Source organism: Mesoplodon densirostris, chromosome 11 (assembly GCF_025265405.1).
Source record: "Mesoplodon densirostris isolate mMesDen1 chromosome 11, mMesDen1 primary haplotype, whole genome shotgun sequence".
Taxonomy (NCBI): Eukaryota; Metazoa; Chordata; class Mammalia; order Artiodactyla; family Ziphiidae; genus Mesoplodon; species Mesoplodon densirostris.
In genome coordinates, this window is record NC_082671.1 from 65897221 (window position 1) to 65924547 (window position 27327).

The following is a 27327-nucleotide window of genomic DNA, read 5'->3' on the forward strand; positions in this document are numbered from 1 at the left end:
TATTATAAAAATGCACAGACGACTCAGGTAGGACAGCAGCAGCCTGGGAAACTTGCATATAGATGCCAGTCGTGTACAACCAGCTGATCACGCAGACCTGGCAGAATGTTCAGCAGATAATTAATGCCCAATTTATGCACATTTCTTGTTTGGGTAGGTAAGTTGTATGTTAGTATTCCAATATAAAAGGCAAAGATGGGCTTCCCTGGTGGCGCAGTGGTTGAGAGTCCACCTGCCGAGGCAGAGGACACAGGTTCGTGCCCCGGTCCGGGAAGATCCCACATGCCACGGAGCGGCTGGGCCCGTGAGCCATGGCCGCTGAGCCTGCGCGTCCGGAGCCTGCGCTCCGCAACGGGAGAAGCCACAACAGTGAGAGGCCCGCGTACCGCAAAAAAAAAAAAAAAAAGGCAAAGACTATTCAAAAGTTCCTGTGTCATGTGCATCGGCCCATGGGAAGACATATGACTCTCGGTTAACGTGAAGCTGGGTCATCTCTGTTGCCTCAACCCCTTGGTTGAGCCCCTGCCATCTCTGCTCAAGTGTCACCTTCCCCAGTGTCTAGAGAGAACCTACCCCGTGCCATGCTGGTGGAACTCCTGGACCAGGAGAGCCTCTGGGTGGGAAAAGCTTTGAAAAGGTTGAAGGAACAGTTCAGAAAAGAGAGGATCGAATGGGACGTGATGGTCGGGGATGAGTTAGAAGAGCTGCACGTGAAGGAGGGACTAGCCGGACAGGCCCTTAGCTCCGCATAAAGGACGCCTTCGTGACCAACATCGTCTCGAACTCCACTGGGCAGTCCCTGAAGGAGCGGGTTTCCCATCTCTGGCGTGGCTTCATCCAAGGCCAGACCACCGCTTACTGGGGAGCGTAGGGGCTGGATTGTGGCCCTGGATGGGGATGGAGCCCATGGTGTCTCATCTGTGGCTCCAGCAGGACTGGCTGAATGTGCCATTGGGCACTGCCCCCTTAGGCAGCTGGACATTCTGTGCTCTGAAGGGCAGCTCTCTGAGCCACCGGACCACCCTCACAGGTGGTCCCTGAGAGAATCCCTCTGTCCAAGCTGCATAAGGACCACGTCTCCCTCTGCTGCGGACCTGGGTCGTCAGTGGGGCTTGCACCAGACCCTCTAAATCTGGGGTCAGTGGTGCTGGAAGATTCTTCTGTCATTTAGGTAAGAATCAAGTGCTAAACTGAGCTTGAAAGAGTGAGACTTTCTCAGCACAGCAATCGATGTGGACATATTCAGATCATGTGTACAACCAAATTGCTGTGTGTACAATAAATGGGCAGCGTAATCTGATTATATCATAAATTAGTGGCCATTGCCGTATGCAAATGCGAGTTTTTATGGGTCCTCTGTTTATGTGCACGTTTTTCCTGGCACATCTGTTGCTGAACCCTTTTAAAATTCAACCTTTACAGGCAAGTTGATTTTTTTTTAATGTGACACAAAGGATTATATGATGAAGGGTGAGGTTATGTAAGCTGAATTAACTCTCTTATTATTCACATTCATAACAATATTTTAGTTGCAATTGTGCAATCTGGTCTTCCGTTCCTTGGAGATGCGAATAGAATGTTTATGATCTTTATTAATGAAGTAATTAAGAAGTGTCTTTTCATTCAGTTCAAGTGTCACGATTGAGAATTTGTTGTTGGGAATCTCGTGAGCATCGCCCGCGGGGATGGCAGGCCTTCCTTAGGGACACGTGCCCTTCATGTTCATTGCTCAGCAGCCAGGTATCGATAAGGAAGTTTTGCGAGGCATGTTGCTGGGAACTGTGGGTTCGCCCATCAAGATAAACGAGGCACGGTTTCTCCTTGAGAAACCCACCGTCGAGCAGGGAGGGAAGACCCGGACTGAAGCGGGGGAAGCAGAGGTGGGATGTGGTTGAGCCTTTGGGTGGTGAATAGCAGTGGCAAACACCAGGCCCTGGTCCCAGCCTCCACCCGCACTCACCCCGCTCCCCGGTCCTCACCACAGGCTACAGGGATCCAGGGGAGGCGGAGATACAGTGCTTTTGCCTCAGGACGAGAGAGAAGTCCCAGAAGAGGCGCCCTGCTGGCCAGGCCTTGCTTGTCAGGCGGGTGGTCTGTGCACGTTCTCTCAGGAGCCCCCCTGTAGGGGTGGGGCCCCCCTTGGGGAGCTTTCTTCTAGGGGTGTCTTTATAGAGTTGCATCACAGCAGCACTCTGGTGGCATCAGGCTGGTCACGGGCCTGATGCAGCTCAGGGAAAGACCCATGGCCCTGGGATCGCCCTAGGAGCTCAAGAAATGGCAACCCTCCCCTTCCCAGGTGCACTGATGGAGAACGAGACTCTCCTTCCTGCAGCTGGCTCGTCACCAGCAGTAGGAGAAGCCGTTTGCTAGAGGCACTGGCCCTTCGTGCTGCCTGGCACATAAAGCCACTACAAGCCTCGGGCTTCCTCTGGTGGGTGGGTTGCTTTGTTTCGTTTTAGAAGGAAAATAAACTGAATAAAGGTAGAATGGTACTTTTGGGGGTCGCAGGCACTAAGGTCGTACTAATAACGGACACCTGGAAAGGTCTGGAAGGGCTTCCCAAATCCTTAGTAACAACGACAGCACTGGGGGCATGATTCGAGCCAGCAGGTCTCAGAGCGCCCTCCCCCTCCATGCTGCAGGCCAGGCGAGGAAACCGAGCCCAGGTGGGTGGGTGGCGGGACCTGGCCAGCGACTTCAGGCCGGTGAGCTGGCATCTCAGACATCGCCGCCCTCCCTGCCCCTCCGTCGCAGGAGGGGACTCTCCTCACCTTCTAGGACGGAGCACCTGATGAAAGCAGGCCTGGATGCTGGGAGGCAGGTGGAGGTGAGACGCGAGGCCCAGGGGCGCCGCAGAGGGAGGGGTGGGCAGGGGGGCCTCGGGAACTTCTCACCCCTCGTCCTCCACCCAGCACCCCAGCCCTGGAGGACAGGAAAGTCGGTAAGTAAATCCGTTCTCCTAGTCGTTACTCAGTTGGGAGGGTCGCAGGGGACCCGGTGCGGGGCGGCGGCCAGCGTGTAGTCCTGCAGCATCTGGTGGGCGGCGGAGAGCAGAGGGGGCCCTGCTTCACACAGGAGAGCCCAGGGCGCCTGGCTCCGCCCCACAGGCACCGACAGCGGCCGGATGCAGCGTGAAGCCCCTGACATTGTGCAAATACCGCCTCAGCCCTCGGAACGCTGAGTTCATCTGGGAAAAGCCCCGCCGGAAATGCCATTTTTATCTGTTAGAGGAGGACCGAGATCTTTCCGTGAAAATAAATGCTTCTTTTCTTTAAAGAAAATTGGCAATTTGCCTTACAATTTTTTACTGAAGTAATTCTATTCTATTTGAATGCTGTTGGGAGATAAAAACCCTCCATTATGCCTTTTTTAAAATGAATTACAATTTAGAAAAATCCCAATAATAGAAAATGACATAAAAGGTACATAACATAATTCTTATCTTGTTTTCCTTACTAGTCTCTCTCGTTGGTTGTATGTAATTGGCATCTCTTCAAAGAGAAAATGGGGAATTGGAATCAAGTGGCATTCATTTATTTGAGTTTTAAGATTGAATATGCTTTTTGATGGCTTTTCTTCTGAACCTTAGCATAGTTCCTCTTACATGTAGGTGCTCAATAAAAGACCGTTGAATGAACGGAAGGGTTGGTTTTAATTTTCCGTGGTCACAGTCATATTTCTAACAGAATGACAGAGGATGAATCCAGTTGCTTTCTTGGGGTGGACCAAGATCACCTTGTGTGAGGTGACCTTCCTGTTGATTGATGAGCCTATGGATAGCTCAGGTTCACCTCAGGTCTGGGGTAAGGCTCAGGATCCTGCGTTCCTGACCCCCGGGGAGGCCGGTGCTGCAGGCCTGCAGAGCACACAGGGTGTGAGGAGCCAGGCAGACGGAGTGCAGACGGTGTTAAAGCCCTGAGCACCTCGCACTGGTGAGAGTTTTGTTTGTCTTTTTTTTTTTTTTTTACATCTTTATTGGGGTATAATTGCTTTACAATGGTGTGTTAGTTTCTGCTTTATAACAAAGTGAATCTGTTATACATATACATCTGTTCCCATATCCCTTCCCTCTTGCTTCTCCCTCCCTCCCACCCCTCCAGTCAGTCACAAAAGCACCCTCTTCAATAAGTGGTGCTAGGAAAACTGGACAGGTACATGTAAAAGTATGAGATTAGATCACTCCCTAACAGCATACACAAAAATAAGCTCAAAATGGATTAAAGACCTAAATGTAAGGCCAGAAACTTTCAAACTCTTAGAGGAAAACATAGGCAGAACACTCCATGACATAAATCACAGTAAGATCCTTTTTGACCCACCTCGTAGAGAAATGGAAATAAAAACAAAAGTAAACAAATGGGACCTAATGAAACTTCAAAGCTTTTGTTTGTTTGTCTTTAAAGGTACGACACCAAGGGAAGAGGGCACATTACTTACCAAGAATTTTTACAGAAATTGGGGATTAACTATTCGGCGGATATTCATCAGCCCTACGCAAAGGATTATTTCAACTTCATGGGTCATTTCACGAAGCCACAGCAGGTGCCAGAAGAGATGAAGGACCAGAGCACGGAGAGGGCCGTGCCGGCCGGGTGAGTCTGTGAGCACACGGCCCGGGGGCCGGCGTCCGTTCCTCGTTGACCCCTGCAGCACTGGTTGTTCTGAAGTGGTACCTGCCAGTGCTGGCAAAGCTGCCGTGAAATTGTAACACTCGTTCACTGCTGTAGATTCTAGAAATCGGCGCTAAGTCACAAAGCTACAAAGGAGTTAAAGAGCTACAAGTCTAGCCCACCCTACCCAGTCACACTCTCAGGCCACCCTTGAGAACTGAACCTTTGAGGTGTTTACTAACCTAAGCACCTGGCCCCTCCTCTGGACAAGTAGAATGCAGGTTCCACAAGGACATGCCTGTCTCCACCCAGTTCAGAACAGTGCTTGACGCCTAGTAGGCACCCAGTGAGTATTTGTCCAGTGAATGAATGAAGGAACAGACACATTCTTTAACTCAGCAGTTCAACTTTGGGGACTTTATCCCAAAGAAATAATGCGGAAGAGGCCAGCAGTTTAGCAGGTAGAAGGTATGACTTGCAGTGTGTCTTCAACAGCAGCAACAGAAGGACACCTGTCGGCTTCCCTGGTGGCGCAGTGGTTGAGAGTCCGCCTGCCGATGCAGGGGACACGGGTTCGTGCCCCAGTCTGGGAAGATCCCACATGCCACGGAGTGGCTGGGCCCGTGAGCCATGGCCACTGGGCCTGCGCGTCTGGAGCCTGTGCTCTGTGGCGGGAGGGGCCACAGCAGTGAGAGGCCCGCGTACCGCAAAAAAAAAAAAAAAAAAAAAAAAAAAAAAACCTGTCAATCCCAGATGAGGGCCTGGCTTAACAGAGCGTGGCCCCAAGGAATATGAGGTGGTGTATGCCAGTTTCAACCATCACCTCAGACACTGTGGGAATGTCTGTGATAGAAGGCTAATTGGCAGTGAAGTTTTAAACAGTCTGTATAGGGACTTCCCTGGCGGTCCAGTGGTTAGGACTCCACGCTTCCACTGCAGGGGGCTCGGATTCGATCCCTGGTTGGGGAACTAAGATCCCGAGTGCCCCGTGGTGTGGCCAAAATAAATAAATAAATAAATAAACAGTCTGTATACCATGATTGGAGCTACACCAAATGTACGTACCTGTCCACAAGATGCTGCACAGAAGGTATCGTGTTGTATTTGGGTGGTGGGACTGCACGTTGATTCCTTTCAGACTTTAAAAGTAGTCACTAATGCCATATTTTAAAATTCTAAAACAATGGATAAAGAAAATGTAGTACATACATATACAATGGAATATTATTCGGCCATAAAAAAGAATGAAATATGGCCATTTGTGATAACACAGCTGGACCTTAAGAGCATTATGCCAAGTGAAATAAGTCAGACAAAGAAAGACAAAAACCATATGATCTCACTTATATGTGGAATCTTAAAAAAAAAAAAAACCCAAGCTCATAGATACAGAAAACAGATTGGCAGTTGCCAGAGGTGAGGGTAGCGTGGGATGCCAAAGTGGGTGAAGTGGGTCAAAAAGCACAACTTCCATTATGATAGAAATAGGTCCTGGGGATGTGACGTACAGCAAGGTGACTACTGTTAGTACTTAGTAGTAGTTAGTACTGTACTGCATATCTGAAAGTTGCTAAGAAGGTAAATCTTGAAAGTTCTCATCCTATGGATGGTGATGGACGGTAACTATACATCTTACAGTGTATACAGGTATCTAATCATTATGTTGTATACCTGAAACTAATATAATGTTATATGTCAATTATGCCTCAATTAAAAAAAGGAACATAGGAGAAAATTTTGCCGCATTTGATGTGACCCTAAAGTGATGGGACAGACTTTCTCAATCAGTCTCGGTCCTGGGTGGCCGCCCGCCAGCACTCCCCAGGCCTGGGACCCTGCTCCCCGCTCCAGAGGCTTACCTCCCTGACACTCTCATCTGTGTGTCTGTCCATCTCCTGTCTGTCACTTCAGCTCTCTGTCCCCATCATCTCTGAATGAGTGAATGAGCTGTTGCTAAAGAATCCCCAGAGGAAAGAAGCACTCCAAGCACACAGGGATGAAACGTAATGGCTAAATGGGGTTTAAGAGAAGGGCAGTTTGAACACACCCCTGAATTATGTCTAAGTTACTGAGTTATGAAGCCCGAAGGCAGAGAATGGAGTTGGTGAAATTTCAAGTAAAAATATGCACAAGATTGGTATAAATATCAAACATGCCATAAAGGTAACGAAAAAGTGGAATTTATCTTTCCCAGACAGGGCTGGCCTCGTTACCCACACGTGTCTTCCCTTCCCTCTCTCCTGCCACTTGTGAGTAATGAGGCTCTGGGAGGCATCTCACATCCTCAGCATCGTCCGCATGTTCTTCCTCTTCTTGTTTCTGTTTATTGTGCGATCATGGATCTGTAGCTGGGAGAACTACGTGCCACTGGACGAAGCGTTTCAGATCATCAAGCTCCGAAAACTGATTCACACTCACCCGGTCCCCTGCCACCATCACGCTCTCTTACCAAAGAAGACAAGCCGATGCATAAAAATTCATGACCGGCTTCTGTTTCCTCAAAGATGTCAGATTGTGAAATTGTCAAGTCACTTTGCCCTTCAGGATGGCCCACTTTTCAATTTTGGTGTCAGTGGGTCTTCCAGATAACCCATCAGATGCAGTGTGTCCAGGACTTTTAACCTCCTCATTTATACTGAAGCTTTGATAAGATTAAGAAACAGGGGTCATGTTCATTCAAGTGACTGAAATTTTATGTTTGCCTCTTAAATCTAAGAGTTTTAATTTTGTTTGAAGTGGCCTGAATACATTTTAAAAATTCAGAAGAATCCTTTTCTAAACCCATATTTATTTTCCAGAGTCAGACCAGCAATAGTGAACTAGCCGCAGAAGCTCAGCCGGCTGTTCTCAAATGCAAATTGCGAGGCACAGGAGCAAAACCAGCCGGGCTGCACAGGGTTCTCTCCAGTTCTCTCCAGCGTGCCGGCCCGGCTGTGTGTGACAGGGGCTCTGCGGCCGTCCACCGGCTGTGCCACTGCCCTCTTTGCGCTTCCGTCTCGTTGTCCAGATCAGGGACCAGACACTGTGTGGGCTGACGCGGGTTCTGCTTGGCAGCGTGGCGTGATCAGAGCTCCGAATCCTCACTTATTCTGAGCACATATTTACCCTGCGAAGGAAATAATCACTGCCTGGAAACCAGTCCAAGAAATACTGAATGCCTCAATTTTCTAAAAATATGTATCTCAAAAAAGTTTTGATTTTTTTATACCTTCATTTACTTTCATTTTGAAGGATTAAGTGGAATATAATAGTTGTGATCACGAGTAATCATTTTGTAGGATGGGACTGAATTCAAAGGACACCTGTGAGGGAATCCAGGGTGTTGCTGCTCTTGGGATGCATTCCCCGGACAGTTAGTGAAGCTCATTTTTATCAGCTTCTCGAAGACTCACACCAGCCAGCTCGGAACCGGAGGCCATCAGGGGAGGGAGACGGTGACCCATGTAGCTTCAGGGTCCAAGCCTCCCTCTCCCCCCAAATATTCCCTCAACTTCCCCTCTTCTGATTTCTGACTCCTCTGTTGCTATGGATTATTTTTCCCAGGCACGCTCAAGGAACAATTTGTGGATATGTATCCACAAATACATATCGGAGGTGGTAGACAATTACCAGCAAAGACGTGTTTGGAGTTTCTGGCATATCCTTTTCCCTGAGTAAGAACCTCACAGCCGAGCTTGAGTCAGACAGGCACAGTGCTTAGTGTGGTAGGAAGAGCTTTCTGGGACCTGGATGAGCGAGTTTATGGAATATAATCCATCCCCTGTAGGTCAGGTGTATGACTTTATTCCTAAAAATGTCCACACTTTTTTATTCCCTTATCAATAATTTTTTTTAAGTCTGGGAAGAATTTTCCTGAAAGACTGAATCAGAAACACATTCCCAAGAAAATCAGCCCTCGAGCACGAGCTGGGGCTACAGCCGGATGCTGTCTCTGTCCCAGCAGGGGAAAGCTGGCTGAGCCCGGGCACCTCACAGGCCGGCACTATCTGCTTCCTATAAAACGGGGATGATAATTACCCTCCTCCCTTGTAGGGCTGTTGAGAAAAATAAATGGGAGAAGGTACACGAAGACAGCACAGCTTCTGGTTTCCCAACTGATACACGCAAGTTATGGGCTGTGCTTCTTAAGAACAAAGGACCTGGACCCCCGCCCCCGTCAGCGCTCACTGACCAGTCTCTCTGCCCTCCTTGGTTCCCGCTCCCGCATTCCTGCCTCAGGGCCTTTGCGCTGGCTGTCCCTGGGCCCAGAGAGGTCTTCCAAGGGTAAATCCCCACTGGGTCCTTGACCTCCCTGCCATCTCTGCTCAAGTGTCACCTTCCCCAGTGAGGTCCCCCTGCACCCCCTACTGGGAACTGCAGGCCCCCCTACCATGGGCATTCTCAGCCCCGCTTGTGGGCGCTCAGCTAACCCCTGACCCACTCTGCAGGGCACTGTTGTCTTCCGTTTATCGTTGGCCTTGCCCCAGGGAGAACGTAAATTCTTCTAAGGAGGCCTCTCTCACTCACTAGGTGTATCCTGACACCTAGAGCAGTACCTGGCACGTGATAGGTGCTCAACGAGTCTACATCAAGAGGATGGAGGTGTATTTCCCGTGTCTGTAATATCACTGTATTTTTAAATGCTTGGCTCCATTTTTAAAGTACCCATTCTAGTAAAAAGACAAGGTTGTCATTTCTCTAACATAGTTTTGCTAATGATAATAATAATAAAATGGTAATGATAAAAATGATTATTATTTTTTTCCAGAATACCTTTCAATGTAAATGTTACATCAAGGCTGCAAAGCATCTTCAAAATTAGTTGTCAGATGAAGCATCAAATCATCACATTAGAATGATCATGGAACTCTTGCTTTAAAGAAATTATTTGTTTTCCCAGTTTTAGTGTGTGTCTCAAATGCATTCTCTTTCAGGGATAAGCTTAAGGACCACTATCAAGATATCAGCAAGGCACTCACCAAACTAGATAAATCCAAAAATGGCTACATATCCTTATGCAAGATGCAGAAGTTGCTGCAGGAGTGCGGCTGTTCTCTGAAGGAAGAGGAGCTGGCCGATCTTCTAACCAGGTTTTCTATGATGAGGCAATACGTTTCTTACAGCACTGAAAATCAAGTTGTCGCATTGCTTTCATGAATTTCTTCTTTTCCCGTCCACTCAAACAGCCTTTTGGCATTGAAATAACCTCCATGCCACCAAAAACTCAGCCTCTATCTGTGTACAGAAGTAGAACTGTAATGTTGTACTCATAAAACTTATATAATACTATAAACCAATGTGACCTCAATTTAAAAAAAAAAAATGAATGAATCTTCAAATACTCCTCTGGCTGGGCTACGTTCTAATGGGTTTGAGTCAACTCAAAGCAAAAAGAAAGCAACTTGACAAATCCATAACTTTTCCTGGTGTGTCTCAGCAGCATAATCATCCTTTTTTAACATTATTTTCATTTCACCCAAGTTATTCATGCACTTGGGCAGGAGTCAAGTCGTCCTGCAAGGCTTATTAAAAACAGCAGTCCCCTGCCCTGCCATCCTCCCCATATCCTCCCCAGAGTCAATAACTCCCAATGCTTTAATTCATATATTTTGGTACTTAACTCAGTAGTTCTAAGTGACAAGCTTATACAGCCACTTCTTGATTTTTCACTTCTAGGCAGTGTCTATCAACTTCCTACCAGGAAGATGCGGATTTAACTCTTTTTCACCCATCACATAACCACCAACCACCTCACCCCACAGCCTCCACCACCCCGTGGAGACACATGCAAACTTACCCCGTTGTCCCCCCATATTTCTGTGTCACAGTTTGGTGTAGTTCAATATTCAGGCTTTCTATTACTGTGACTAGTTGATCACTTTTCTTTTCCCATAGAACATTCTGTTTTCCCTGGAGTTAATAATAATTTTTTCTGTTTGCTCAGTTTCTATGTAGTTCTTATCACTAATTAAACCCCCAATGCACCCCAGCTTGTGAAATCTCTTTCCAGTATGTTCAGACACCTCAGCTAATCTGTCAGCTTCGTCTTCTTGGACGTCCCTTTTCATGTTCTTCAACTCTCAGAAATTTTCTTGATTTACTTCATTAAAGAGTTCCTCTCCTGTTTGTTTCTTTCTGAACCTCCTGTTGTTATTGATTAGTGAGCCACCCAGAGTGTCTTCTTATATTTTAAACCTTCCCTGTCCTCCATCTCTTTTTCTTCTTGCTCCACCTTCTGGGAGACTTCCTCAGTTTTAGTTCGCAACCCTTCTTTTGAGATTTTTGTCTCTGCTAATCATACTTATCATATTTTAAATTGCCAGAACTTGTTTTTATTCTCAGAATATTCCTTTTCTATAGCATCCTGTTCTTGTTTCATGGATATACTAGTTCATGTCTCTGACGATATTAAGAACAGATTTTTTTTTAAGTTTTCTTCACTTAAGAAGTCTCTCCTCAGTGTTGCTTTTTTCTGCTCTCTTCCATGTTAGGCATTTTCCTCAAAAATATGCTCCTATTAAGAATGAGATACTAAGAGATAGATTAAAAGTTCTGCACAGATGGGTAGAGCTAGTCAACTTCAGTTTGAACTGCTTTGGCAGGGTAATCTGGTGGGTAGTTTCCTTGGAAGACTCCCCATGTCAGAATCTTTAAAACTTTTCTTTTGGGCTGGTCAGATTTCCCAGGGATTAGGGTTGCCAGATAAGACATAGAGTGCCCATTTAAATTTGAGTTTCAGATAAACAATATTTTTTTAGTATAAGTATGTGCCACGCAATATTTGGTATATATTTATACTAAAATTATTTTTGTTTATCTGAAATTCTAATTTAATTGAGTATCCTTCTAGGCTTCTGTTTGTTTCTTTGTTTTTCTAAACCTGGCAACCCAACCAGAGAAGACTTGTTGGTCTCCTGCTGCCAGCACTCTGGGAGCTGACTGGGAACAGAAGGCTGGAAGTTTCAACAGTCAGCATGATAAGCTGAATAATGCCCCCAAAGATATTTAAGTCCCAATTCCTGGAACCTGTGTATGTCACCTTATATGGAAAGAGACTTTATGGATGTGATTAAGTTAAGGATCTTGGGAAGGGGAGGTGATCCTGGGTTATATGGATGGGCCCAGTGTGATCACAAGTGTCCTTATAAGAGGGAGTCAGGGAGAGATTTCACCCAGAAGTGACCACAGAGGGAGAAATTGGAGCAATGTGGCCACAAGCCAAGGATCGCCAGCAGCCACCGGAAGCTGGAAGAGGCAAAGAACAGATTATCCCCTAGAGCCTCTCGGGGGAGCACAACCCAGCTGACACCGTGATTTCTGCCCAGTGAAGCTGATTTCCAACTTCTGGTGTCCAGAACAGTAAGAGAATAGATGTGTGCTGTTTAAAGCCACCCACTTTGTGGCATCATGTTATAGAGTCATAGGAAACTAATAGAGTCAGTATAAAAGCTTTCACTTAACTCCCCTCTTTTCACTGAGAACCCTCCCTGTTTTGAACTGTGACAAACACCATCTGCAGAGAACACCTCTCCAGATCCTCCACTGTGTGTGGTGGGCGGGTGGGGGCCAGGCACCCAGCCTGGGGAGTCTGAGGAGGGGCACGGGGTCTAATTGCGTCCCACGCAGGCTTTTAGCCAGTCCTTCTCTTTTAACCCCACTTTCATTCCTATGTCTAGGTGTACCTGGAGCCCACTTCTGGATGCTCTGAGGGTCTGCAGGGTGTATCGGATACCCTTCCGTGTTCCTTCTGTTGGTTCCAGGAGGAGATTTCTTGAATCTGACGCATCTGTTCTCCCTCATCCATCAAATTCCCAGCAGCTGTTGTCTTCTTCCACTTTCTCTCCATCCTTCGTGTTTTCTGCCGGTGTTCTGCAAACTCCAGCCAGCATCAGAAACTCCGCTGGCTTGCTGGGCCCCTCCCTCTGGCTCTCTGACTTAGCAGGCCTGGGAATCTGCATTTCTAACGAGGCCCTGGGTGATGCTGCTGCTGCTGGACTAGAGCATCCCAAGAACCACTGTTTGATGCCTTTTAAAAACGCCTTCTTCTGTCATTTTAGAAGGAACGGAGCTAGATATGTGCGTTCAAGCCACTTTAATGGCAAGTCCTATCCTCTTATAATTTTTTTTAAATAAATTTATTTATTTATTTATTTATTTATTTATTTATGGCTGTGTTGGGTCTTCGCCTCTGCGCGAGGGCTTTCTCCAGTTGCGGCGAGCGGGGGCCACTCTTCATCGCGGTGCGCGGGCCTCTCACCGTCGCGGCCTCTCCTGTTGCGGAGCGCAGGCTCCAGATGCGCAGGCTCAGCAGTTGTGGCGCACGGGCCCAGTTGCTCTGCGGCATGCGGGATCCTCCCAGACCAGGGCCCGAACCCGTGTCCCCTGCACCGGCAGGCAGACTCCCAACCACTGCGCCACCAGGGAAGCCCCCCTCTTATAATTTTAAACCCAAATAACTCAGAGTTGATTGGTCCTCCTCGGACTGCTTTTGTATGCAGTTTCTAACTTGCGGTGTCCCTTAGCTGTGCTGGCTGGAAGTTCTATGACTAAGTGCATAGGTCTTATGTTCCTCTCCTTGTGAGGTGAGGATACTAGCACCCCTCCCCTCCCTTTAACAAATGTTAGCGGTTACTCCAGGGTTTGCAGTGCACATGAGCAACTAGCCTAAGTCCACCGTCAAATAACACATTACTACTTCACGGGAGGTGCAGGTGCCTTATTACAAACTAAGTGTCCCTGAATCTTCTCTCCTGTCCCCTGTAACATTGCTCTTACTCACGTCACTTTTCCATTTGCTGTAGTCACCCAATACATTGTTATTGTTACTTTGAACAGTGATCTATTAGATCAACTAAGAATAAAAGATATTATTTTACCTTCATTTATTCCTTCTCTTAGGCTCTTTCTTCCTTTAGGTAGATCCACGTTTCTGACCCGTCTGATTTTCCTTCTCTCAGAAGAATGTGTTCTAGCATGTTTTGAAGGGCAGGGTGGCTGGTGATGAATTCCCTCAGTGATTGTTTGTCGGAGAAGGTATTTATTTCTCCTCCACTTTTGAAGGATGATTTCACTGCTTATAGAATTCTAGGTTGGTGATTTTTTCCTTTCCACACTCTAAATATTTCAGTCCACTCTCTTCTTGCTTGCATGATTTCTGATGAGAAGCCCCATGTAATTCTTATCTTTGTTCCTCTGTAGATGCTTTCCCCCCTCTCTGGCTTCTTTCAAGATTTTCTCTTTGTCTTTGGTTTTCAGCAGTTTGAATATGATATAAGTGAGTGTAGTTTTTGGTATTTTTCTGCGTGGTGTTCTCTGAGCTTCCTGGAAATGTGCCTTGTATCTATTATTAATTTTGGAAAATTCTCAGCCGTTATTACTTCAAATGTTTTTTTCTGATTCTTTCTTTTTCTCCTTCTGGTATTCCAATTATGAGTATGTTCCACTTTTGAAACTGTCCCATGGTTCTTGGATGTTCTGCTCTGGGGGGGTGGTTTCCACTCTTTTTTTCTCTTTGCATTTCAATTCAGGAATTTTCTTATTGACATAATTCAAGCTCACTGATATTTTCCTCAACCATGTCCAGTCTACTGATGAGCCCATTAAACGCATTCTGCATTTCTGTTATGCTGTTTTTCATTTCCAGGATTTCCTTTGATTCCTAAGAAGGAGTATCCATCCCTGCTTACATTAGCCATTTGTTTTATGTGTTGTCCACTTTTTCCATTAGACTCCTTTACAATGTAATCATAGTTATTTTAAATTCCCTGTCTGATAATTCCAAAATACATCATGTCTGAGACTGGTTCGCATGCTTGCTTTGCTGTCTCTTCAGACTGTGTTTCTTCTTGCCTTTTAGCATGCCTTGCAGCTTTACTGTTGTTGAAAGCCAGACATGACACACTGGGTAATAGGAACTGAGGTAAGCAAGCCTTTCACGTGAGGTTGTATGTTAATTCAGGCAGGAGTGGGCTGTGTTTAGTGCTGCTGTAGCTGTCAGTGCCAAGGGTTTGGATTTCCTAGAGTGTCCTTGTTTTTGTCCCTCCTGTTTCCTTAGGCTTCCCTAGGAACTCCTCCTTAAGTAGAGTCTGTGTTTGCAGCTCTTTCCTTTGTAACCCACTGTTGTTATACTGGAGCTGGCTTGATACGGTGGTAAGGTATGAGGGAGGGGAAAGATTCTATACTCTTATGATGAAATCTCAGTCTTTCAGTGGGCTTGAGTCCCTGGGCTGCAACCTTCAGAAATGTTTCTTAGCTTTTTTTTCTCCCTCAGATGAGACAGGAAGTCTAGAGGGGGCTGGAGTTGGCTCACTGCCTTTCCCCCAGATGGGATAAGGCTCTGGCAAATTCTTTTCCCTTGGAAAATTATTACGCCAAAGCCTCTGGGCATATTTCCCAAGGATTATTATTCCCCTTCCCCTGCCAGAGCCAAGAGGAGGCCATCTTCAGATTTCCACTGTGATAACCTAGTGGGGTTCTTGAAGGTAAAGCCCATGAAAGTAGGGCGTCCCTGAGACTGGGCCCCCCAGGGGTTTCTCAGTTTCACACTAGTCCACACACAGCCCCCACCATTGCTCAAGTTACCACTTAAGTGTTCCTACCAGCTCCAAAGGCCTTTGCTCCAGGAAGAGCAGATCTTGGCTGTAATTCTCTATGTTCACCCATCTCTCCAGATTTTGGGGTGACGTTTTGCCCTGTGACCTCAATTTTCTGATGGGACCAAGAAAAGCCATTGGCTTTCAGTTTGTTCCGCTTCTTTCTTATTGTGAAGATGAAAGTGACACTTCCAAGTGCCAGAGCTTCCCCCCTTCCTATCACTTTCCCTCTCCATGTCCCATCTTTAGTCAGCTACAGTTTTTCTTTGGAAGAGCTAGTTAAATTTAACTTCTAAATGTCCTACAGGCACAACCAGGTCCTCTCTGCTTGGTTCGTTGCTTGATTATAAAACTCAAAAACCAGTAAACAGCATTTCATAATTATGACTATGTACATATTCATAATTCATAATATTCAATGTCCGGGTAATGAATGAAAATTAGCTTTCTTCTCAGTGGCACTATCCCTGGGCCTCTGTGTCCACCTTGTTGTAGGCAAACCTGGGGGTACCCATGTATCTTTTCTAAGCCATTTGGGGAAAGGCGGTTCTTTGCTGTAAGCTGCTTCCAAGGACATAGAGAGTAGGGTGATTTCTTTAACCATTGCTGTTTTCTGAACACGAGGCTCGGCTGAAGTTCAACATTGTCAACCTTCAGCTTTCTCCGGAATTCTGCACCACTTTCTGTTCTCTCCACTTTTCTCCTGCTGCCCTCCATCCTAGAGCCTCGCTCCCCACTCTCCTGTTCCAGGTCTGTCACCCAAGAGTGTCTTGGGCTGTCCCCACTATTCTCCAGGGTTGGATCCCCTGTTTCTTATATCCCACATTTTTTTATTTCTTAATTTACATTCTTATTTTGCTGAAGTACTTCCTGGAGTAATTTCCTAAGAAAGTGGGGGGACAGGAAATAAATTTTCTCAGTTCTTTGTCTGAAACTATTTTTTATTTTCCTTCACACACATTGTTAGCTCGCCTGAACATAGAATCCTAGGGAGAAAATCATTTTCCCGTAAAACTTTGAAGGACAGTGCTCCATTGTCTGTGTGTGTATGTATATGTGTGAGTGTGTGCAAGTGTATGAGTGTGTATGTGAGTGTGTGTTAAGTGTGTGTGTGTGAATGTGTGTATAGGGGAAAGAGGACCGTTTCATCCTCAAATACCTGTATGTTCTTTTCTTCCTTAAACATGGTCTCCTTTCACTAAACCTATTTCCAGCTGAACAAGAATTCAAATGCATTCAGTGAATAAACCATGGAAAAATAGCACCAGATAAATAATTAACTAAATGATTACAAGAGAGTCTTGTTAAAACATAGTTAGGCTTGATACTTCTATAAGCAGCGACACAAGGGCTGTGGAATTTCTGTAGTCCACCTGTCAATGGGGTGATCAACTTCTTTACGAATCAAAACCTTAATAAGGATCCATCGCTCAGCCGCTTGTTTCTTCTCAAAGACCTCTTGATGATAAACATCTCTGTTATTTGTAATTATATGTAGATTGTTCTTTTCTAGATCCAAAATAGACTTTTCTAAATAATACTGAGATTAGCATATGCATTTGATTTTATTACTAAATTTTAATACCAAGTTGGCAATTTATCCTGCTGATGAAATAGAGCTGATTATCCTTTTCCTCCGTGTCTCCGTCGTGTAAGCCAGCAGCGCGGGGCCTGTGGACGGCAGCTCTGCAGCTGTGGGCTGGAGAAGCACAGCCCTTGGCTTGTTCTCTTTAGGAGCAGATACCCGAGTCGCTGGAAACTTTTCTCTCCGGCTTCCCGATGTTCCAAGCTGTTCTTTGACACACGCTCCATCCTGCTGAAAGAAAGTTCAGGGATCAAGGTGCCAGCAATCCTCAGGGAATCTAAGTTACAGAAATGTGAACTTTGAATGCAATTAAGCTTTATTTTGAGTTATTTTACATCTTTCATAAATATGCTCTATATTCTCATGAAACGTGGATTTGCGCTCGCGATGTATTCTTGTAGAATGTAAAGGTATTTTCTTCTGTGTTGGAGTGCTCTTTTTCTGCGTGGATGTCCTTGTTGAGACACAGAGACACACACCCAGATGGAATTTCTAACTGAGAAAATACTAAACGATGTAGGTTTCGTAAAAATATGTTTTGAGTGCTTTCAGCTTGACAGCATAATTTCAACCATTCTTGAAAAAGGATTTAGCATCTATTTTACTCAGTTCCTCTTTTCCTTTTCGCTGTCTTTATTGAACTTCCCTTATTTTCAGATTCCCATTTCGCAGTGCAGGCCCTCGTTAGCTAAGGTCCCAATGACCGCACCCCTACCGCCACCCCGACCCCACAGTCCTGCCCCCAGACCAGCTCTGCCATCACCATCACATGCATCTCCCCAGGATCCGACTCTGCACGTGTCGGGTCCCTGCCGAAGCACCTTCATCTGCCCCCGCCACAGGGCCAGATTCCTCAGCCAGGCCTCCTCCTCCATCCTCTGCTCTTCGAACCCATGAGCCCACTGTCCAGCCTTCAAGTCTCAGAGCTTCAGGGCAGGACAGTCTGTGGCCCCCCCCAGCTGGCAGTGGCCCCGCACTCTTTCCTGTCATAGCCCTTCCCCAGTGCCCTTAGACTGCAGTCTTCGTGTGAGCTCGTCTAACAGCATAGCTGACCTGTGTGCGTGCACCTACAGGCCAGGGAACCGTGTCTCAACATTATTCATGTTCTCCACACTGTTCTGTGCTCAGCAAGTGTTTGTTGAATGAATAAGTGATGGGTTTTTAAAATTAATGTATTGTTTTCTTTCTCTTGGGACAAGTTGGGGAATCAGCTGGCATGGTGATTCCATCAATTACCTTGACTTCTTGAGAGCAGTGGAGAATAGCAAGCCGACAAAACCTCAGCCACAAGAGAAAGAGGAGAGCGTGCCAATCAATCTTGCGACCCTAAGTCCAGAGGACGTTCTGAAGCACATCCAGGAGGTCGTTGCCTCCTCCAGCCCGGCTTTGTCAGCGGTATGAGAAAAAGCACATGCTTTTTACTGTGGAAACTGAAGTTCTGGGGCTCACGCCAATTCCTAAAACCAGCTCTCAGCCCTGCCCCTCATCCTGGGCCCCTCCACCTCTCGCCACTCTACTTGGGGCATCAGAACTCGATGGTTGATCGAGAATAGATTGTTCACTGGAGCAAATGTGTATCCACTTTTGCTCTGTACAAAGCTACCGTGAGCGTGCCCAGCATGTGTTCTGTGAGATGAAAGTGCTCGGTGTTTAGCAAAGGCTGGGTCTGCAGTGAGGGCAAGGGGTTCTGGGCAGAGGGCAGAGGACAGAGGCCTCAGGGGAGCCCAGGCCAGTGGGGAATGAGTGACGCCAGGTGGCCTTGAAGATGTTGGCCGGGGCCGGGCGGTAGCACAAAGCCTCATCGTGACCGGGAGCCCAGGGCAGGGGGTGTAAGAAGGGGGTCCCCCGAGTACACTGACGTTTAGGCTGATGTCTGTGTGACCCGGGGGGGGCGTGCCAAGACCCGGTGTATGTGGGCATGACACTGTGGGGCTCATCCTTGGAAGACACTGCTCGGGCCGTGCTCCCCGCCGGGTGCTGGTCCCCCTCGCGGGTCCCCACGTGAGTTCCCCCTGCAGCAGCCGCAGGATGAGAGATGCTGTGTGCAGAGGGCAGGCCTTGCAGTCTAATGAGACGGTGAACACAGGGCCTCCCAGGTGATGCTGGGTGCGTGCGGTCCAGACAGCACAGTCGTAGCAGGGCTGCCTCTGTGTCTGCCACATGCAGACCCTCAGCCCCACGCCGACACCGAGGCCCACCTCGCTGAAGGCCTGCATCCTCTTAGCGCCGGGAGGCAAGCTGGGCCCTGGAGTCCAAGGTTCAGTGGGAGACAAGGAGAAAGGCAGGGCAGCCCAGCCAGCTTGTGAACGTTCTGGAATGCCGGCGAGCGTGGCCTTCCTCCCCGACAGCAGACATTGTTTGCATGCAGGAATTCTCTGTGAGGATTTAGCATATTTGTATCTTTATTTTAATGACTATCTAAAGATCAAAGAAAAATTAGTATGAACACGTTACGGGTCATCTAGGAAGACCATCTGTACCCCTTTCGACACCAGATTGCCCTGGCCCAGTGGTCACCGCGTGAGGACTGCAAACTCGGATGGGCACAGGGACCAGAAGTAAAAAAGTGATAAACGGGCCAGGCCACGGCCACAGCAGGCTAGAGGCACAGCCCTGTCCAGAGTGCAGCTTCTCCCCAGCCCCTGCCGACTGCTGCTGAGCTGAAAAATGGTCCCAGCTCTGCCAGATCTTTGTATTTTTCCTGAGAAGCTATGAAACCTCCTGACTTCTAAATGTCAGCACGTACTTCAGATTTGTCAAAAGCACTGTGCAGGCCAAATAAATCCATTTGCAGGATGGCTCTGCCCCGTTCCAGTTTAGGGCGGCACCATGTCACATCTATCAGGATGTTTCTCAAACTGAGGTCCATGGAACCTGTGGGGGGAACCACCGTTCTCACTTCTGAGAAATACTCCTTAGGAGACGAGGTTTTAAGCAAGAGAGTGAGATTCTCTGGCCAGGAGACTGGCAGATGGCCTGGAGGGGGAGGGCGTTTGGGGCAGCGAGGCGAGGAGGGAATGACGATGTCTGAGGATGGCTGTCAGGAAGGGTACCGGACACATGATGCAGCTCCTTGTGTCACTGGAGACACGTCTCAATGCAGTGTCTTGTTTCTGAAATGACACAGCAATACCTTATATTTATGTGGAGTTTTATAGATTCCCTAAGCCTTGGCATATTTGATTCTTCCACCCACCCTGTGGCTTGTCAGGCTGGATTGACACACAGGGAAGCCACACAGCCCCAGGGAAGTGCAGGTCCCATGGCCACAGCAAGCCGGACCCCAGCTCAGCCCTTAGGTCCACTGAGCCTTGCGGCACCGCAGCACCTTCTAACGCCCTCAGAACAGAATGCTCGGTCAGCTCCCCTCATGTTGACTGCCATTCTCCTGAACATATGCCGAGATCCACTGTGCGCCGGGTACCTGGACAGGTGCGTCTTCAGGTTGCCATAGTAAAACTTAGACCAACGCGAGTTCTGTTGTCCCTCTTTTCATACCGATGAAGTTAAGCTCAGAGAGGTTAAGGGTTTATGGTGGGCAACACAGCCAGGGTTCAGAGTCTACCACCTGGCTGTGTCGTATCTACACAGGCTAAATGAAAGCTTGAAGCCAGACAGTATTAAGGTTAATTTGGTTACCTGTATAACACCTTGTGGATGGACGGGGTGTGCCCAGTTAGTCCTGAGTGAGAATTAACTGCAGGGAATTTGGGTTTGGGTCTGAAAGGACGTTAAATTCTTACTTAAAAAACTAAGATCTTAACTTACCCCTTGATACGGATTTTCTAGTGCAATAGAAATGAATGATTTTGTTTCAACAGATGGGAAAAAATGTGCTTTCTTTTTATAGCAAATGTTTGCACTTCAGTTTGACTGCTTTACTGCTGGGCTGGCGCCGGCTGCCCCAGCCCCTCTGCACAGGCGCAGGCAGGGGTGTCTCCCCCGCCGTAAAGGACAGAGCCTCGGTGTTCAGGCCCTGGGGTGTGGGTGGGATGGGGCAGTCCCTCACTCCTTCTCCTGGCCACTTCCCACGTCAGACTCCTATAGTGAGACCACTGCCCCACACCTGGACGCAGTGGGGTAGCGCCTGAGCTTCTCACTCACAGGTGATTCATTGGGGAGCTAGAATTTAATGATGCAGAGACCTCGGGCAAGTTCCTTAGTGCCTCGGAGCCTCCTCGGGACTGGCGAGGACCGGGGCTCCTCTTTCACTCCTCTTCATCTTCGTATCCAAAGAGGAGGGACTAAGGCAAGTTTCCTCAATGACACATCAACTCTCAGCCAGGGTGCACATCCTACCTGTCTGTCTTCAGTCCTCGTGCGTTTATTTAGTAATTTAGAATCTACAGGGGACTCATGTTCACTTGATTTCATTTGCATTCAGAAAAGCAATACTTAAGACAAATATTTTTGAAATATTCACTTGGCAGTAACATCTGCCTTTATTTTTTTTTAATTGTAGGCATTTTCTGCACTGGATAAAGAGAACACTGGGTTTGTAAAGGCTTTGGATTTTGGACAAGTTCTTAAGGATTTCTGTTACAAACTAACAGATACCCAGTATCATTATTTTTTGAGAAAACTAAGAATTCATCTCACCCCCTATATAAATTGGAAATATTTTCTCCAGAACTTCAACAGTTACCTTGAGGAGGTAAGAATGTCTGCAGAACATAAGCATTTCTTTTTGAAAAAGGGCTAAAATTAGTGTTTGCAAAATAGATAATTGATTAAAACCACATCAGATAAATTGGCAATCACCTCAGTTAATTAGTTCATTCTAAATGAAAAATTGATATAAATTCTACGTAGTGTTAGAAGGTAAATACGTATCCTTTAATTCATTAGAAAGTTATTCTATTCTATTCTATTATTTTGTTTATTTTCAAAGAAGTTTAGGAGAGCCTGCTTTTGTCTGGTTGTTTTAATGAGTTCTAAGGATCTTAGATCCCTGAAGATGACCTAGTGTCGAGAGAAGTGAGGCCACTACACGTCAGGCCCTGAACCAGCAATGGGGGAATTAGGACCCACTTGGGAGACATTTGTTGAGGACCCACTATGTGTCGGGCCCTGGGCCATGTATCAGCCAAGCCTGAGGTAGGGGTAATCGTGGAGTTAGTAGGGTCCTGGGGGCAGTCTAAGAGGGCTTCCTAGAGGAGGGTGGGTGGCTGACCACAAGGCTCTCGTTCCTTCCCGGGACCACTTCTCTGGCAGCACGAGCTGTTCCTTCTTAGGCTGTTTCTCCATTTCTAAATGTAAATGGCCCTACATCATTAGCGACAATGACAATCTAGTTTCAGCCAGCTTGGATTTCTTCGGTCACCATTCTGTGCTGAGTGAGAATGGACACACAGGGGTCCCTGCCGCCATGGAAAGGGAGATGAAAACAAATATGAAAGATCCAAAAATAGTGCAACAGCTAAGTCACAACAGGCTTTTGCTGAAATGTATTTAACTGTCCTCCTGTAGCTGGACGCTGAGGTCGTTTCCAATTGCACACTTTTGTATATAGTGAACACCCGAGTTCATAAATCCTTGATCGCTTATCTGGGATACATTCTTGGAAATGAGATTGCTAGAGCAAATGGCATGAGCGTTTTTAAGGTCTGAGACTCATTGTAGTAACAATAACAGCAGCAAACTCAATATGGTGCTTTCTGAGGGCAAGGCACCATTCTTAGTCCTATATAGATATTAACTGGTATAATTCTTTTGCTATCACTACGAGGTACATGCTAGTAATATCCCATTTTATGGATGAGGACACTGGGGCACACACATCAAGTCATTGCCCACAGTCACCCCAAAGGGGGGCAGTAGAGCTGGCTTGTGGCCCCAGAAGCCTGGCTCCCAACTCCAGGTCTCTGAAGGCTGTTCCATCTCCTCTGGGGTGTGTGAGTATTTTCATCTCTGCCATTTAGATGGACATTTCCTAACAAAATATACTATTTTGTTGCCTGTTTTAAAACTTTATATATATGATATTGTATCAAATTCTGTCTTCGGCACTTGTGTTTTTCTTGCTTAATATCATGAATTTAAGATTGATCCATGTTGTTACATTGGCTTTAGTTCACTCGCTCAAGCTGCCATAAAATTAGCCAATTAAATGATAAATGAATATATTCTATTGAATGAACAAACCCCGTTCAGTAGTCGTCCTCCTGCTAATGGCATACAGGCAGTTTGCGGTTTTCTCCGTTACGAGCAGGGCACAGCCAGCCTTCTGTGACTGTGTCCTTTGCACACTCGGGGTCACTCTGCCTGGAACGGCTGAGGGAGGGGGCGGGGGCACAAGTTCAGCTCCACAGACACCGCCACGGTGGCTGCACCCGCCAGCACACACTCCCGCCAGCCCTGCGGGAGAGCTGCTGACGCGCCACATCCCGGAGCCCTTGGTGTTATCGGGAGTTTCATTTCTGCCAAGGCTTTCAAATGTTATCAGCCATCCAGGCTCCCTCGTCTGAGAACTGCCTGGAAGGATTCCACTCCTTTGTTGGTATGGGCGTTGCAAATGTCTTCTCCTGGTCTGTGACTTGTCTTTTCCCTTTGTCTGTGGTGACTCTCACTATTTTTATGTGAATTATACTTTTTTTCTGATTTTAAAAAAAAATACATATTGTGAAAATTTTGGAAAATACAGGAAAGTGTAAAAAAAAGAAGATAGTCGTTTAACCCTGTGATGATGGTGTGATGACAGGAACAACCTCCATACGGTTTAGTGAGACCTATTGAGCTCTGGGCCCTCCCCCTGGCATTTGCTCACCTGGTTGCTGCCCGGATGAAGGAGGGGATCAGGTGGAACAGGTGGGTCCCGAAGTCAGGTACCTGCCTCCGCAGCTGGAGTGGACGCCAGGCAGTTGAGCTTCAGAGCTGTCTTCTTCCCAAGGGCCACGCTGCCTCAGAGAGCTTCTTCGTCTATTTTAATGCATTTACCCCCAATTCTTTCACTGTGGTAAAATACACATACCATAAAGTTTGCCATCTTAACCCTTTTTAAATTAATGCACAGCTCAGTGGCATTAAGTCGATTCACGTTGCTGTGTAATCATCACCACCCTCCACCTGCAGAACTCTCTTCGTCTTGCAAAACTGAAACTCTGTCCCCATTAAACACTAACTCCCCAACCCCCCTCCCCCAGCCCCTGGCACCCACTGTTCTACTTCCTCTAGGAATTTGACGACTCCAGGTGCCTCAGATGAGTGAAACCTACGGTATTTGTTCTTTTGCGTCTGGCTTATTTTACTGAGCGTAATGTCTTCAGGGTTTATCCTCTTGTAGCATGGTCAGAACTTCCTTCCTTTTTTTTTTTTTTTTTTTGCTGTACGCGGGCCTCTCACTGTTGTGGCCTCTCCCGTTGCAGAGCACAGGCTCCGGATGCGCAGGCTCAGCGGCCATGGCTCACGGGCCCAGCCGCTCCGCGGCATGTGGGATCTTCCCGGACCGGGGCATGAACCCGCGTCCCCTGCATCAGCAGGCGGACTGTAAACCACTGCACCACCAGAGAAGCCCCAGAACTTCCTTCCTTTTAAAGTCTCATAATAGTCCACTGTATGGATAGACCATATTTTGTGTATCCATTGATCTATGGATACATCTATATCTATCCTATCCAGTGAAAGCTTGGGTTGCTTCCACGTTTTAGCTACGGTACTGTGAATAATGCCGCCATGAACGTGAGTGTACAGATGTACTGCATGTTTTTACATAGTGGAGATAACATTTTATCTTTTATTTATTTATTATTATTATTATTATTTTTGCGGTACGCGGGCTTCTCACTGTTGTGGCCTCTCCCGTTGTGGAGCACGGTCTCTGGACACACAGGCTCAGCGGCCATGGCTCACGGGCCCAGCCGCTCCGTGGCATGTGGGATCTTCCCGGATCGGGGCACGAACCCGTGTCCCCTGCATCGGCAGGCGGACTCTCAACCACTGCACCACCAGGGAAGCCCAGTGGAGATAACATTTTAGATATAATCATGTATCTTGCTGTTTTTCCTTTAACATTAAATTCCACCAAGTCACTTAAAGTTCTTCCAAACATGAGTTAAAATATCTCCATAACATTCCACCAACTCCTTATTTTTAAGCATTTTGGTTTTATTCCAGCTTTCACCACTGTAATTTACTGGGCCATGAACACTTTGTATGCAAGTCTGTGTACATATTTTGGACCTTCTTCCTAAAGAAAGAATCCAAGAAATAACTGGGCTCAAAGGATAGGAATACTTTTACTGATCTTGAAAGCAGCCCCATTTTTAAAAAATAATTTTTTCTATTAGGTTGAATCATATGAAATCACCATTTGTAGAGTCCTAAATGATTGAATATTGATAATTTCATATGGCTTAAGCTAATATTTGTAGAAGTAGTCTGTGTCCATTTACATGATTTGGAATATACCGATCATTTTTTTGTGTGTGTGTGGTACGCGGGCCTCTCACTTTTGTGGCCTCTCCCGTTGCAGAGCACAGGCTCCGGACGCACAGGCCCCACAGCCATGGCTCACGGGCCTGGCCGCTCCGCGGCATGTGGGATATTCCCGGACTGGGGCACGAACCCTTGTCCTCTCCATCGGCAGGCACACTCTCAACCACTGCGCCACCAGGGAAACCCCATACCAATCATTTTGAAGGAGAGAATTAAAGTCCCCCCCTGGGGACAAACAGTGTTAACACGTTGGTATATTTATCTCTAATCCTCTTTTTTATACAAATATCCTATGGGGGTGAGGTCAAGGACAGAGAGTATATGCTGCTGAATTAGGGGGTGGTTGGGGATTTTCACAACTCTTAAAAGACTCTTTTATGTTTTTAAATTTATTTTTCTTTGAACTTTTAAATTTTATTTTATTATTTTTTATTAATTTAATTAATTAATTTATTTATGTTTTGGCTGCATTGGGTCTTCATTGCTGCGCGCGGGCTTTCTCTAGTGGTGGTGAGCGGGGCTACTCTTCGTTGCGGTGCGCGGGCTTCTCATTGCGGTGGCTTCTCTTGTTGCGGAGCACGGGCTCTAGGCGCGCGGGCTCAGTAGTTGTGAGCTACTTGCAGGCTCTCCTGGAGGCACACAGGCTCAGTGGTTGTGGTGCACGGGTTTAAATGCTGCGCGGCCTGTGGGACCTTCCCCGACCAGGGATCAACCCCATGTCCCCTGCACTGGCAGGCGGATTCTTAACCACTGCACCACCAGGGAAGTCCCAAGACTCTTTTTTAAACAAACATTTATTATTTGTATCAAAGTAATATATGCCCATATAGAAATAAAATTGAATTGTTGCAAAAGATTTAAAAGCAGAGATCACTTGATCAACTGTTCACCGCAGTCCTGCTCCCCAAAGGCAGCCACTGTAACCCCCTGTTGTTTCTCCAGCTGCACCTTCCTGTCTCTCAACACCTCCCCTCCCCTCCATTCCCTAACCACCCCCAGATAGGAGAGAGGGCTCGGCTTTCCCACCCCAGCTGCCCACCTCCTCCTCTGGGACCCCTGCATGTCCCTCTGGAGCTGCCTTTTCACTTCCTGTGATATCGCTGGCATTTCCATGTCAGTGATTTGTCTCTAACGCAAATCACTTTGCTTTAGAGACAAAGTGGGGTGGATGTGTACCATCCCAGTCACTCTGTCCATCAGCCAGCATTTCCTGTGCGCCCGCTGTGTACCCAGCACTGAGCGGGTCCTGAGGTCAGCAGTGCCAGGGGCCTGCGTTCTAGCAAGGGAGACGGACGAGAAATGAGAATGTGTACCAGATGTCAGAAGCCAGTATGTGCTGGGGGATAAAATAAACCCGGACAGAAGGGTAGCCCGGTGAGAAGGGGACATCTGAGCCGAGACACAGCGGAGGGCAGGGCGGGACTCAGTGACCTCTAGGGAGGGGCTGTTGGAGCACAGCCCTGCAGAGACCCAGCAGGAGGGAGCCCTCGGGGCTTGAGGTGTGGCTGCCTGGGCAGGTGGGAGGGAGGGAGGGGAAGTAGGAAGTGCTCAGGGACGGATGAGGGGGGCGGCCCTGTAGCTCACATGGAGACCCAGGGAAGGAGTGGGGAGAGGAGCGTCGTGACCGTGACCAACTAACATTTTATTTTTTTATTTTATTTTTTTACTATTTTTTAATTTAATTTTATTTTTTTTTGCGGTACGCGGGCCTCTCACTGTTGTGGCCTCTCCCGTTGCGGAGAACAGGCTCTGGACGCGCAGGCTCAGCAGCCATGGCTCACGGGCCCAGCCGCTCCACAGCATGTGGGATCCTCCCGGACCGGGGCACAAACCCGTGTCCCCTGCATCGGCAGGCGGACTCTCAACCACTGCGCCACCAGGGAAGCCCCCCCAACTAACATTTTAGAGAAGTCACGGTGGACACCGGGTGGGGAAGACTCGGGGAGGGGGCCCGGGGGCGCCAAGGGCCAGTAGGGAGGCGGGCGCACCCTGGGGAGGGATGCTGCTGGCATGGCTCACTCCTGGATACATTTGGAAAGTGGAAGGTGAGAGAATGAGTCAGGAGTGGCCCAGGCTTTGGGGCTTTGAATGGGGAAGGGAGCAGGAGGACAGGTGTCCTGGGTCAGCA

At 47.4% G+C, this 27327-nt stretch overlaps 1 protein-coding gene across 1 annotated transcript in view; it reads left to right on the top strand.

Annotated features, from left to right (window-relative positions):
• Positions 1-27327, top strand: part of EFCAB6 (EF-hand calcium binding domain 6) — a 242863-nt gene that overhangs the window by 181294 nt on the left and 34242 nt on the right. Inside the window, 4 exon segments of the mRNA XM_060113119.1 lie at positions 4404-4592; positions 9524-9679; positions 17966-18161; positions 21229-21420. Of these exon segments, the coding sequence (XP_059969102.1) occupies positions 4404-4592; positions 9524-9679; positions 17966-18161; positions 21229-21420 (733 nt within the window).